Source organism: Manis javanica, chromosome 3, assembly GCF_040802235.1.
Source record: "Manis javanica isolate MJ-LG chromosome 3, MJ_LKY, whole genome shotgun sequence".
NCBI lineage: Eukaryota > Metazoa > Chordata > Mammalia > Pholidota > Manidae > Manis > Manis javanica.
In genome coordinates this window covers 113722562-113737567 of record NC_133158.1, presented here as the reverse complement: position 1 = coordinate 113737567, position 15006 = coordinate 113722562, and the positions used below count along the sequence as shown (strand labels likewise).

Sequence of the window (15006 nt, the reverse complement as noted above, 5' to 3'; positions counted from 1 at the left end):
CCGTCTCATATCACATCATTCTGCTCTCTCTTCTTCCATCTTCCACTTAAAAAAAAACTGAGATGAAATGTATATAACATAAAATTAATCACTTTAAAGTGAAAAATTAAGTAGTACTTAGTACATTCACAATGTTATGCAACCACACCCTGTATCTAGTTCCAAAACATTTTCATCACCCCAAAAGGAGACCCCATATTCATTAAGCAGCTGCTCCCCATTTCTGTCTCCCTCCAGCCCTTGGCAACCATCAATCTGTGTTCTGTCATTTTGGATTCACCTATTCTGGATAGTTCATATAAATGAACTCCTTCTGTGTCTGGCTTCTTTCACTTAGCATGATGTTTTTGAGATACCCACTTCCACTTTGAAGGACCCAGGTGATTACATTAGGCCCATCTGGATAATTCAGGGTACTCTCCCTATTTTAAGGTCAGCTGGTTAGTAACCTTACATCGATCTGTGATTGTCCTTCCCCTTTACCACGTAATATAACATATACACAGGTTTCTGGGATTAGGACATAGGCATCTTTGGGGGAGGGGGCATTATTCTGCCTACCACAGGAGGAGTGAGAATGTATCAAAGCACCACCTGAATAGCTAATCCTACTCAGCCATTTTTAGGATTCCACTCAGGATTCTCCCTAGCTGTCCAGCTCTAAGGAGCACAGCATATGGACTGTGGTAGTGGTCCAGGGTTGGGGCTCTGCTGGGTGGATGTGGTGTACAGAAATCGTGGACTCATTGCTCATCTGGAATGACTTGGATGGGGAGGAAGGGAAGGATAAAAGGCTAGAAGTACTTAATAGTGAGATAAATGAAGTGGGCTAGGGCAGGGCATCCTAAATTTTTATATGTGTTCAATCATGAAGGAGATTAAGCAGAGATTCTGATTTAGGGGTGTGATCCAGGAATGTGAGGAAGCCTGCTGTAGATCCTGGAGGTCTTGAGGAGGTTAAAGAATGGATATGCTAAGAGTTAGGAAGGAAGAGGGCTGGAAGAATCAGAGGTGATGATCACACAGTGGGACATTTGAAGATGGCTGGATGGAAGGTGTATTGCTGCTATACAAATTACCATAAACTTGGATTAAATTAACACTAATGTACAAGTCTGCAGAGAGCCCTTGAATGTGCTGAGCTCATTCCCACCTTAACACCTTCACATTAGCCGTACCCTTTGCCCAGCACAATTCTGTTCATATATATAGTTGTAAATGTTCTAGTGCCCACATTAAAAGAATGAAAGGACACAGGCACAATTAATTTTAATAACATATTCTATTTAATGCAACATAGCCAAAATATTATCACTTGATATCTAATTATTATAAAATTACTGAGATATTTTACATTCTTTTTGTCTTATTAAGTATTTGAGATCTTGTATATATTTCACACTTGTATCACATTTCAATTAGGACCAACTACATTTCAAGTGCTCAATAGCCCCATGTGGCTAGTGACTACCATGGTGGTCAGTACAGGACAGAATGTTCTCCCCCCCCGTACCTTTGCCTGGCTGGCTCCACCTCACCCAGGTCTCTGCCTAGAGAACACCTTCGCTGGCCACACTGTCTAGACCAGCCACCTTCCACTCCTGATACAGCTGTTTTCTTCAGAGACTTATCACTGTCTGATAATTTTATTAGTTTATTGTCTTGCCTCCCATAGGATATAAATCCCATGAGGCCTGTCTGTCTTCTTTAGTACAATATCCCCAGCACACATCCCATCCTCAGTACTCTCAACAAATATTTGTTGAATGACTTTGAAGATTTCAGATTTGTCATTTGTCATCTCTGAAGCCAACGTTCATTCAGTGGGATGTTGGGGGAGGGAGCCCAAGAGGGAGGAACATTATGCAAGAATTAAGGTGGGAGAAAGCCAGCCTGAAAGTTTTCTGTGAGCTAAAAGGCTGACTCTCAGATGTCAAGTGAGAGCCCAGGTTTCTTTCCAGCTGTGACTTGGGTGTGTTGACTAAACCACTGGCTCCTCAGGTTCTCTGAGAAACCATGTCACCACGCGGCACTTCTGCCTGGCACCAGTAGATGGGGCGGTGTCACTAAAAAAAAAGTGCCGTCTGCCCCTGATGCAGTCCAGCGCGTTTCCCAGCTGACTTTGCTGGTGGTGTGTTCTGGCAGATGTGTGTGGGCTGTCTCAGATCTGTGGTGTGGGCTCATCAACACTGCTGCCAGCTGTCCTGGCTGAACATCCACAGCCTCGGCTGCCACTTGTGCTTTCAAGAGCGGTGGTCAGCTTCTCCATGAAGTGAGGTGGGCCCAGGCCCAAAGCTCCAGGAGACAGCCTGCTCTTCCTCCTGGGTCTTCGAGCACAGGCACCGAGCATCACTCACACAATGGAGTGCTTGCATTTGCCTAGAACCTTTCTGTTCTCCCAAGGTTGAAAACCAGCTTCTTAAGAAGGTAGTCCAAGCATGGCAGAGACCAGTCCACAGGAACAGCTCTTTGGGCCTGTGTGTATGGGACTGATACCATGGTTGCCTCTGAAAAGCCTGGCCTGCCAGTGGAGTCCCCCCACCCCCATGCTTCGTTGGTTTCTCTGCCACCACATGAAGCCCAAGGTGGGAGGCTGAGACCAGCCTTACCTCCCCCAGTGGTCCCTCCTCCTCCTCCCCAAACTCTTCTGACCCTTGGACCTCTGAGCAATTTGGAAATGTTAACTGCTTGGACATGATGTCTACTTTTGTGGAGTGTAGACTTTGAGACTGTGGACCAGCTAGCTAAGGACCTGTGGTCACTTAGCACAGGTTAACTTCCAGTGTTACTACAGATTTTGGTTTGGAGCACATACTATCTAGTTCATTAAGAAACTGGAGCAGGAGTATTAACCTTGGCTTAAGTGGCTTACTGATGTACTAACTAGCTCCTTCCAACACCATGTCTGCTATCCCTCCATTAACTCATTAATGCAGCTGAGGAGTAGGGTATTACAGCTCTGATCTAAAGATGCCCTCTTGCCAGTCAGCCATGAAAAGGCCAGTCCTTCCCTAGAGACTCAGGAAATACCCCTCTTTCATTGCTACAATCATTAAACTCCATCCACATCTGCACAAGTACAGGTGTTTTCATGTGGACTTTACTATCCTCTATACCCAGAAAGCCCTTTAATTCGTCCCTACTTGGAAAACATCACCTCCTCAGTGGAGCCTCTTCTGATTTTTCTAGTCATAATGAACCTTTCCTTCTTCCAGCTTCTCATAGTACCCTGGGTCTTTCTCAGGGCATTTAACCCACTTTGTCTTCTTCTTCACATGTGTGTGTCATTCATTAATTCAACAATTAAGTAGTACCTATTTGTACCAGGTACTGGAGGAGACAGGGTGCTGTTACAGAGCCCACATCCATGTAAACTCAGAGTTGGGATGGAGCTTACATCCTTCACTCAACTGGGAACTTCTTGCAAAGAGGAATTGGGTCTGTTTCTAGCTCAGGGCCTGGCACCAAAAAGTGCTCAGAAAAGTTAAATTCAAACTTGGAACCAATGACTCAGAGAAAATTGGGTTAGAGTTCAAAGAAAGGTTAAAAGTTAGCATGGGCAGATCACCAGAAAATTTACAGTGGTTCTGAAATTAGGACCTGGCATGGAAGCCAGTGACATACAAGATCCCCAATGAACTAGGCCTGTGGGGTAGCATGATGTACTGGCCACCTCCAGGATGAGCTCGGGGGCTTGATGCAGTATCAAATGGACATTTATCACACATTCCAGCTATAAGTTCTTTTGCTTTGACTGAGCAGTCCATAGAGACAAGCAGGTTGTTTCAAGGGCCCAGAAATGAGTTACCAGCCAAGGGTCAAGATGGTCAGATAATTAAAGCCACACTGTCCAGTTGCCACAAGAGAAAAGCATGATTAATGTGGTAGTCATTCACAGGAGAAGGTGGCCAGGTATTATTTGACACTCAAATAAAAAAGTTATTTGAATTATTGCTAGGAATTCTCACCCCAAATTCAGCAATGACATAAGAAAACTGAACGACAAACTGGCCTGCCAAAGTAAGCTAAGTTCTAACCACACACAAGCATTACTTAGAAATTGTAACTATCTCAGAAAACTGCTTTATTCCGAGGCCTGCATATAGGCGGGGACACTGCTGGGGATTAGGAGCAGGAAGCTCTTTATTTATGGATTATATACTATATTGTTCACTCCAGTCTTCTTACGACCATTCATCTCACATTTCACTATCTGCTGCTTACGTGTGGAGAAAGGGCTCCAAAAGAATGAAAGATGGCTTGGTGATTTCTTTGTCCCTCTGTATTTTCTTTTATAGAATAAAATTCTGAAAACATTTTTTCACCCAGTTATTCTCAGAGAACTGTCGCACAAGGAAAGAACCAGTGTTTCCCTAACCTTTTTTGCATAGTAAATTAGTCTAAATTCCACCTTCCACCACCTCCCCCAGAAGTTTCGATGGATACACACATTTATTCAGTGAGTTGCCATTCAGTCTAGGCGCGGAGTGTCAGAATTCAAGTTTTTTTTCTTGAGGGGTAACCCCAGGTCTTGGCGATATCTGTAGATAAAAGATGCTGGTAAATTTGGGACATCATTGCCGGACTGGACCGGTTTCTCCTTTCCCTCCACCACGGGTTATAACCAGGTCCCTTTAAGAGATCAGGAACCCGCCAGGCGTCCAAGTCTGAAACCGATCCTCTTTCTGCTCCTCCCCTGCCGCCGCGCGGCGAATGGTTCGCGCCGGCCTATATTTACCCGAGATCTTCCTCGGGACAGCAAGGATGTGAAGCTGGAGAGCCGGTCAGCCCTCGCAGCACGGGAGGGGCGCCTCTGCAAAGGCGGGCAGCCGACCGAGGGGATCCTGGGAGAGGAGGCGGACACCCAGCGGAGAGAAGAAATGAGGCAGCGACCGTTCCCGGAGCGGACCATGCGCGCGCCAGGCCCTCGGAAGCCCGCGCTGCCTCGGCGGAGCCTTTCGGGACAGTGAGCCGGCTGAGCCCGAGTCCCCGGCGTTTGGCCGGAGGGAAGATGCGGTGAGCCACTGCCAGACTGCTGCGCGGAGCCCGCGGTTGGCAGCCCGACCCAGCACCGGACTGCACTTGAGGTCAGGGGCTGATTCTGGGGCCAGCCCGGCCGAGGGGCTCTCTGTCTCCGGCACCCCGTGAGGGTGAGGAGCGCGGGCCGCTGGGCACACTCGCTATTGAGTTTCCGCGGTTTCTGGCCCCAGCCCCGAGGAGTGTGGTGTGTGTGTGTGTGTGTGTGTGTGTGTGTGTGTGTGTGTGTGTGTGTGTGTGTGTGTACCTTCTTCACGCTCGTCGAGGAGTTCCTGCATATTCTCTCACCATCCCGGCTGCTTTTACTGGGTTCCCTCTATTTGCACGCGCGCATCTTTTTTTTTTTTTCTGAAGGCGTTTTCCGCTCCACTCTCGTTCCGTCTTTCATTTTGCTCTCTTAAGACTCTGCCCTTGTCCTTGCCCAGGCTGGACGAAATCTGTGTGCGCTAAATCTGTGTGTCCTCCCCCACCCCCCACGTCCCTAGCCCCCTCACCCAACTTCAGCTGAATATTTTCGTCTTTAAAAAAAGGTTCTACCCTTCACCTTTCGGCGGGGTTCCCTAACACTACCCCGCAACCCCGCCTCCCATACTCCCTACCAAGAGAGTTGTATTTTTCTGTCTTGCCCGGGCCAAGCCCGGCCGGGGCGGGTGGCTCAGTCGGGCTCGCACCCCGCGCCCCGCCGCCGCCTCCCAGTTGTGCGGGGGCGCCCTCCGGAGATGCTGCCGTGGAAGAAGCACAAGTTCGAGCTGCTGGCCGAGGCGCCGCCACGGCAGGCATCCAAGCCCAAGGGCTACGCAGTGAGCCTGCACTACTCGGCGCTCAGCTCACTGGCTCGCGCTTGCCCCGAAGGCGCGCTCAGCCGGGTGGGCAGCATGTTCCGATCGAAGCGCAAGAAGCTGCACATCACCAGCGAGGACCCCACTTACACCGTTCTCTACCTTGGCAATGCTACCACCATCCAGGCGCGCGGCGAAGGCTGCACGGACCTAGCGGTAGGAAAGATCTGGAGCAAGAGCGAGGCGGGCCGTCAGGGCACCAAGATGAAGCTGACTGTGAGTGCTCAGGGTATCCGCATGGTGCATGCCGAGGAGCGCGCGCTGCGCCGCCCGGGCCACCTATACCTGCTGCACCGCGTTACCTACTGCGTTGCGGATGCGCGGTTGCCCAAGGTCTTCGCCTGGGTGTACCGGCACGAGCTCAAGCACAAGGCGGTAATGCTGCGCTGCCACGCGGTGTTGGTGTCCAAGCCCGAGAAGGCGCAGGCCATGGCCCTGCTGCTCTACCAGACGTCTGCTAACGCACTAGCGGAATTTAAACGGCTCAAACGGCGGGACGACGCGCGCCACCAGCAGCAGGAGCTAGTGGGCGCGCACACCATCCCGCTCGTTCCGCTGCGCAAGCTGCTTCTGCATGGACCGTGCTGCTACAAACCACCAGTGGAGCGCAGCCGCAGCGCACCCAAGCTCGGCTCCATCACTGAGGACCTGCTGGGCGAACAGCAGGAGCAGGAGCTGCAGGAGGAAGAGGTAGAGGAACACACCGAGGGCTTCCTGGAGGAGGAGGAGGACCGTGCCGGGGAGCGTGATTCGGCAGAGGAAGGCGAGGCGAAGCGGGCACTAGTGGTGGCCATGCACTTTGAATGTGGGGACTTGCTGGACACACTGGAGAGTGGCCGCGAGGAGGCGCTGGGGGGTGGCGGGGTCTCGCTGGGCCCAGGGGCTGGGCCACCGCCTCTGCTCCTGGGCAGCGCCTCCGACATGAAGGCCGAGCTGTCGCAGCTCATTAATGATCTGGGCGAGCTCAGCTTCGGCAACGACGTGCGCAGCCTACAGGACGACTTGCGGGTAACGCGCTTGCTGTCCGGCGAAAGCACCGGCAGCGAAAGTTCCATCGAAGGCGGGGGCCCAGATGCCACTTCTGCTACCGCGGGGGATGGGTCTGGCCCAGCTGAGACCGCCAGCCCAGACGAGACCCTCTCGGGCTGAGCTCCCACCAGCTCCTGCGCGCGTCCCTGGCACCCCACCCACCGTGCCTCCCCACAACCTCCTGAGTCCCTCACCTCCCACCACCCTCGCCCGCCCCCTGGGAAGAGGATATAGGACATTTGAGGTTCAGAGTTCTACCTGGCCCTCTCCCTCAACATCTTTGGCTCCGTTTGAAGCGGGGCCCAGGTTGCACGTGGAGATGTGGGGAGGTGTGCGCCGATGGGGAGGGCAGACCCTACAAGGAGAGAGAGGCAGCCCTCTAGGGTGCAGGGTGAAAGAAGGGCCTGCCGATGTTAGCCAAGGCCGGCAAGAGGTGTCTGCGGGCCAGTTTCCTGTTTGTGGGGAAGCTGGGGCCCGAGAAGGAGGGGTTAACTTCCTCCTCCCACCCCCTAATTGAGAGCGGCTTAGTGCTTGTCATTGACAGGTCATTTGAAAAAAAAAGAATTTACTCTCACAACGTTTGAGGCTTTCATGCCACCTCCTTGCCCATCTTTTTGGTCTTTTTGGTGCAGGAGCTTGGGTTGTTTACCTCAGATTCAGACCCTTGAAATTCTGCCAAATTCCTCAAATAACTGTTGGAGGTAGAGGGGATGAAAGTAACTTGCATTTTTTGTTTACAGTTGAAGACATCTATATCTAAGAAAACGGAGTTTTCCTTTAGAAACACACCTTCCTCCTGCTCAAAAGATCTCACTCCATGATACTGTGTAAAATATTTTTGCACTGTTGTGAAGTATTTTTGACATTTTTTTTGTACATAACTGTTCTCGGAGTTGAATGTTTCTATCTTTTGCTGTGCAAAAGGGACATGTAAAAATGTTCAATTGTATATACAGAAATGTGTATAAAGCATTTTGTTATTTTTTAAGAGCATTGCCCTGGTTCTGTTTGCACGTCAGTGGGGAGAGAATAAAGAGGAACATTTAACAGAACAGGTGAGCGTCTGGAACTGCTGCTGAAAATGGGAGGCGGTGTGTCTATGGCTGGCAAGCTGTGGTAGGACAGGGTTTGGCCTTTTCAGGGCTTAGAGGTGATTGGGTAAAGGGGAACCCGCTTTTTGTGTAGTCTGGGGCCTTTCTGGCCCTCCACAACTCTGGGTGCTGCAGCTGGGACCAGCCTTCTCTTTGAGTATATGCCATATTCTTCACTCATTAATTTGTGGTCTTAATTAATTTTTCTGGTCTTCGATTCAATTCTTAGAGATGCATGATGTTCCTCACTAACAGAGCTGTGAGGTTATTTAGGGAGGAGTGACTTTCAAGGTCTTCTCAGGTTTTACTACCTTCTGTGGTTCAACTTTTACTTTACAAACAGCTTAAGGAGCTTTAATGATGAAGTAGAAATCTAAAGAAAGTCTCCATGGGGGCTCTCTGAGGAATGGGACCAGCTTTGTTTTTCCTGTGAGAAAAGTCAAAGACCAAGGAAAGCTGGTAAGTTCCAATGATGGCAGGAATGAGTCATGGTGCAAGTGGGGTGGTTAGGGAGGCAGGTGAAAGAAGCTCTTTCCTTCCTTTTACAAACCCAACATGACCCAATGGAGGAATGGTATGGTGGTCAAGGCCATTTAGAAGAGCTTTTAGAGCTTGGGGTATGTGCATGTGTCTCAGGGTTTTCATGCTTTCTGTGTGTTTGTTTCTGTTGTAAACTCCCAACAGATGTCTCTAGTTTGGCTACAGTCAATCAGCTGGAAGTTGTAATAAGATGCTGCCAAAACTATGCCTCCTGCAATTTTGTTTTCTCTTTGCCCCTTTGGGCCACTTTTCCTGGGTTGTAGAAATGGACTGTACTCCTGGCCTTCCTTGGTGTCCTAAGGCCACTTTGCTTTGTTCTCATGATATACAATGTTCTGAGTAGCTTTGACCCAAAGATCCCAAGGAGTTTGGAATTCACTGGAACTACAGAGGATGGGAGGATAAAAGATTTTCTTCATAATTAATGGGATTGGTTCAGGCATAAGACCATCTTTAGAAAAGCAAAGCAAAGGATGGGTGGGAAATAATTGAAAAATATTCAGTCACAGGGCATTAGGACAAGGTCCAGGCCTTTGAATCTATTATATTTTGGTTTGGTTGATAGTCCCTATCCCTGTCTCCAGATACCTTAGATACATATCACTGAATGACATTTTAAAACTCCCAGGTAGAGAGAGGTTAGGAAAGTCAAATCCCACCCTACCCAGACACCCACATCAGTGTGCCTTCTAAATGGTTTTCACCCAACTGGCAGACAGTCTTGCATGACTAGATTTCACATTTCAAATTAATTCCACATATTACCAAGTTCCTCTGCTGTTTGAAACTGATAGAACATTAAACAGGGTGAAGATCATATAGCTAATACTTGGGGGCAGGGCAGGGTCTGTGTGTCTTCATTCTCATTCAGTTTGTGTCTAGTGAGAATGCCACTGTTGGCTTTCACATGTGATCGATGGAGGTACAGTGATTACTCAAAAAGTTCAGACAAATGAAATCTGAACCAACCCCATCAATAAATATAAGGCAACTGTCTCCTTAAAGTCTGATTTTCCCTGTTATCTGATTGGTAAATAGGGAAGGGGGCTTAGGGATTGAGGAAGGAGGAAGAAGAAAATAAGCAGACTGTAGAAGAACAGCTCCCCTCCTCTCTCCCCGCCTGTGTCCTCCCCTTCCTCCCTACCCTCTACTTTTTGGCTTTTTATCCCCACTGCACCCCAGGGCTCTGGCTGATGTAATTCTAGAAGAGATGTGAAGGTGATACATGATTCTTCTTCCAAGGATGATATCACTAGTGTAAGAAGAGATGTTTTGAATGAAAAAAGCAAAAACTGAAGACTAATTTGCTCCTGACTGGGAAAAGCGTGGTGTGACAAAAGCTAAACTAAATGGTTAGATGAAATACACATTCCAGAAAGCACCTAAGGTCTGGTTTACTCATCAAATTTCGCTTTTCCTTTTTGCAAGGTGAAGCTCATGTTTCCCCTTTATGTAACCTGATGGAACTTTAAATGCAGTGAGACATAGTCCACATTCTTCCCCCGCCTAAGAAACCCTCCATGTCCACAATGCACCTTAACTGCATGAAAATCCGAGTGACTTTGGCAGCAGGAGAGATTCTTATGGGGGTGGCAATGTGAGTCCATGGAAGAGGCACACATCAGCTTCTCTGGGCACAAACATCCTACGTTCCTTTGTAGGATTTGTTGTGTCTGTTGAGGGGGAAGGAGGGATGAGTAGGACTGTGTGAAATAAACAATAGTATTGCATCCCCTCTGAACTGTTACAGTTTTAGAGGATACTCCACTCACCCTCACTCGTGCTCCTCCCTAAAGAAAACCTCCCTCCCACTGCTCCACAACAGTAGATGTTAAACAAGTGAGAAGGGCTCTGTTCTCTGCAATTTTGTTTTCTCTTTGTCCCTTTGGGCCCCTTTACCTGGGTTGTAGAAATGGGCTGTGCTTCTGGCCTGCCTTGGTGTCCTAAGGCCACTTTGCTTTGTTCTCATGATATACAATGTTCTGAGTAGCTTTGACCCAAAGATCCCAAGGAGTTTGGAATTCAAGGAGTAAAGCTCCCAGGGATGGACTGCTTTTAAGGTTCTGCTCTTGAAAGGAGAGAGAACTGGCTGGTAGAATACAGCCCTGGCGCCACACTGGTGATTAAAAAAATCTCATGGGAGTCACCAAGAATCGCCCCCCACCCCACCAATGTAACAATTCTATCAGGAGCAAGTTGCCCTCGTTTCTAACAAGATTTAGTAATTTAATATGCGTGACTCTTTGCTCTGTGTGGTATGCGTCAGTAGCCCTCGGATCTGCTGGTTAAGTGATGCATGGCAGAGCTAGAAACGTGCTCAGATGCCAGGGCTGGCAGCCATGTCTGATGGATGCAGGAAACTACTCAGGGATCTGGGGGGTGGGGGCAGTGGGGCAGGAAGCTGCTGGGACCAGGCTGCTCTGTACTCTAGGGATCAGGTTTTTCTGCGTATGGCCACATCCCACATCTGGATCTGGCTTTATTGTTACTGGGGCCCTTCCTGCTCCTGCTGGCCCATCCATGTTCACGGGCCACAGTGGACCTGGGACCAAACTACCTCCCACTCCACCCCCACCCCCAACACTGCCAGCTCTGAAGAGGCCCGATTTGACTAACTACCATTTTGGGGTTTGAGTGGCCAAGTGGCCCTGGAGCTTGGCACTTATTCCTTCCCCTGTCTAGGGCTGTTCAGTGGCACCAGCGAAGGTCCTCATTTCTAACCCCCATGCAGAGCAGCCCTTCCGACAGCCTTCTCTCCTGCAGCTCCTGGTCATCTCTCTCCCCCACCTGACTTCCTCCTGTAACATCATTCCCCTGTGGCTCCTGTTACCCAGCTTCCCACCTGATCCTGGCTTCATTTTTCCTCCTTCCCATAAACCTAGCTCAGACCATAAATCACCCGAAAGAAAAGAAAGTCAAAACTTTAAGGGAAAAACCAACCAACTGCAGTCTTCAGTCAACATCAATGCATGCTCTTGCCCTGACCCCCACTTAGAGATGAGCAAACTGAGGCACAGAGGAGTGATGTTCTGCCCAAAGTTGCACAAGGGGGGATTAAGATCCAGGGGACCAAACTCCCTAACCCATGCTCTTTTCACAGTCCTCCAGTTTTCGTGACTATAACCAGATTTTTAGCTTTGGGATGGCAGAAACTGGCAGTTGAATTTTCATCTCCCCAATCTTTTGTACCCTAACATTTCATACATGGTACATACTTGATGATAAATATTTATGATTCAATTCATCGACATGCCACCACCAAGTGGGATAAGTATCTACTAGCTCCATGCTGCTAGAGGACTGGGGGTCTGGTGTCTGTCATCTTGGCAAGAATGCTCCTGGTGGGTGGGGTGGCAGCCCCTACAGGAACTTGGTCTCCTCTTGCTTTCACCCCTGAGATCTGGTCTGGCAAGACCTCACCTGAGAAGATCATGAATCTCTTCCCATTGCATCATGATTATTAATCATCTGTATCCTTCCTGGTCGGCTGAGTTCTCTAAGGAGGCACATGTCTTCAAGCATCTCTGATTCTCCAAAGTTAGTATGGTGCATAGCACCTAGTAGGTGCTCAGAAAATGCTAAGGAAGGTGTAAAGGATGATTTCACTTCAGGTTAGGAGAACAGGTCTGATAAAGCTGAAGGTCATCACCCAGATGGAAGAGCCAAGATTTTAAGAATATATGTTTGGAAAGGAGGAAAGATTGGGATTCAGTTGACTCCTCAACTTTACATGAGGAAGATTCAGTTTCCAAGATTTCCCTTGGAACTTTCCTAATCATCTTAGGGAGGGGTGGTTCTGGTTTGGAGAAGGATAGTTTATGAGGAATTGGCTTTGAATGGAACTGGAGTCCCATCCTGCTCATCTCAGCTTCAAAGTTATTGCCCAAATCCCTCCAATTTGAGCCAAATGAAGGCCTATTAATGTGGTGTGGCAGAAAACCTGCAGGAAGAGCCTTGAATCCAGGCCTTGAAGTGACCTGAACTCTCTCTGCACCCACGCAGCCAAGTCACTTCCCCTCTGTAGCCTGAGGGTCCTCATAGATAAAATGGATGGGTTGGGTTAGATAATAGCAAGACTTCAGCACTAGTGAATTGAAGGAGTAAAGCTTAAGGTCAAGTGTATTTCTGCCCTCCCCGATCCCTTAGTGGAACAGGCTAGAAGAAACCTCTGACTGTGCGCCAGAAACTGTCTGGAGCTCTAGGAACATAGCTCATCTCTAGGACCCACTGTGGTCTTCACCAGAGTCTGACATGGAGGTGATGTTCCTTTGGCCAACCTAGAGCAGGAGTTGCTTGTTAGGCATTCCTTTCACTATCGCAAAACTTGGAGGCCATGGTAGGTCCTCAAATGGGGACTGACAGTGAATCTAAGGGCCAAGTTGGGATCAGCTGAGGGACCATAAATGACCTGCCTAAGATCATTCAGCAAACTGGGGCCAGAATTCAGGTTCCTGACCCCAAGTTCCACACTCTTTTCCCTGTATCTTTTCAGTTGGCGTAGGTTAGTTCGGAAGCAACCCAGCTCCTATCCAAGGAAATATGGCAAAACCCAGGCATCTGATCAAAGGCCATGAGGGCACCTGGCAGCAGTGGATGCCCCAAACTCTTACCTAAATGGCCTTTTCAGGGAATTGACATTTTTGCAGGGGACTCTTGAATATTAAATGCCTTTGAGATATAAAAGGCCAAATAATAAGGGCATTTCAGGCCCCATGATGGGAGAAAGCTAGAGCAGTCAGGAAGAATTATCTTGGCACAGGCTGTACTGCTCCTAACATTACAGGTGTTCTACTAGTACTATAGGTCATATTCCTACAGGTTCCACTATTGCACTGAACTCCCCCACAGAGAAAGAGAAAGTAGTATTTCCAAGGTCACATGGGTTCAAAGAGGCAGGGTGGGCAAGGCCACTGGGTCGTGCACCAGCACACTCTCAGTTCTGCACTCCAGTTCACGGCTTGCAAATGATTCCCAGCACCATCTACAGATTTACAAAACCATCAGCAGTGCCTTACAAAACCAGCAGAACTGCTGTCTGTTCTCCCCCAAGGCTTCTTCGGCAGATAAACCTATCTCAGTCTTCGCATGCCAGCTTGTGTCCCTGATTCCCAGGGAGAGCAGCTCTCTACCTTATTTCCAATAGAGGAGCTCATCTGACAGAGCACCATGTGATTAGGTGCTCCAGTTTTGCCTGGACCAAACCTTGCTGCTTGTCCAAGTGAAATGTGTGGATACGCCAAGGTACGTGGGGTCCTTCCTCTCGCACCTGCAGCAGTTTTTGCCAATGAAGGAAGCTCACAGAGTCCATGGCAGGTTAGACCCATTTTGAGGTGTTCACACTGATGAAGTCAAAAGAGATTTTAGTCTTATGCTATATCACTGCCATTCTATTCCTTTGACCCCAGTCTTAGCAAATGTCCAGTAAGAACTGACAAATGTGGGATTGGGGGCTAGGATGGGGTGGGGAGCAGTGTTCCTGTGGGTGGGCGTGTAAGGTAGAGCTAAAAGAGAACGGGACTTGAGACCTGGTTCTGGCCCTGGTTTTCCCAGGCATTAGTTCTTTGTCCTTGGGCAAATTTCCTTTGGAGGTGAGTTCTGCCTGTGAAATGGAGATAGTATTATCTAACCAAACTATCTCTCAGGTTGTTTGGAGGCTCAAAATCTAAATACTAGATGAGTAAGTGCTTTGTAAAGTGCAGGACAGGAAAGGAGTGGTTTCTGCTGGACTATTCCGATTGAAATAACACAGTTGGGGGGAGGGGGCCTCAGTGGGGCTCCCCTATGGAGTGAATGTGTACATGGGCAGGGACATTTTCCATGAAACATATTCCAGGGCCACAGAGGGAAAACAGGCAAAATGAGGAAGTAATCTATTAAGAATAGGAAAGAGTAGGTGGGTATTTAAATGGCATGTTTTATGTGGAAAGATTATGGGCTCATTCTCCATCTGAAGCTCTAGATATTCATATGCACTATGTGGCTCCATTTCCAGCCCAGTTTCTTCTATCAGCTGTGACAGGAGAACTGTGCTCTCTGGCTGGATTATTTGTTCCCTGTAATGGGATTCATGTTGTCAGCATGTGATTTATCAGCCCAGATCAGTATTTCTAGTGTGATTAGTGCCTACACACACACACACACACACACACACACACACACACACACACACACACACAGTTTGCCAAAGCTTTCCACAAATATTTGCAATTATGATTTCATTTACCTCTCACATAGATATTCCTGAAATGCTGAAATGGCCACAATCTTCTTAATTATTTAGGCTGTTTTCTAGAAATGTGTAACTTCTTAGTTTTTCCTCTGAGACATTCTCTATAAAGGACACATAGGAATACAGGATCCTGGTTGTCCTGATGGAACTGTGATGTGTGATGTGTGTGTGTCCTTGGGGATGTGCCCGGGAAGGTGCACAAGGATGAATAAGAGCTGCCCTGTAAACTCAGGCTGCTGTC

At 48.5% G+C, this 15006-nt stretch overlaps 1 protein-coding gene and 1 long non-coding RNA gene across 5 annotated transcripts in view; both read left to right on the top strand.

The window, feature by feature from the left end:
• Positions 1 to 15006, top strand: part of LOC140848434 (uncharacterized) — a 110374-nt gene that overhangs the window by 68603 nt on the left and 26765 nt on the right. The gene's annotated exons all lie outside the window — the stretch shown is intronic.
• On the top strand, positions 4710 to 7893 carry FAM43A (family with sequence similarity 43 member A). The gene has a single exon (XM_017651413.3). It carries the CDS (start codon positions 5757 to 5759, stop codon positions 7023 to 7025), a length of 1269 nt encoding a protein of 422 aa, XP_017506902.3. The 5' UTR covers positions 4710 to 5756; the 3' UTR covers positions 7026 to 7893.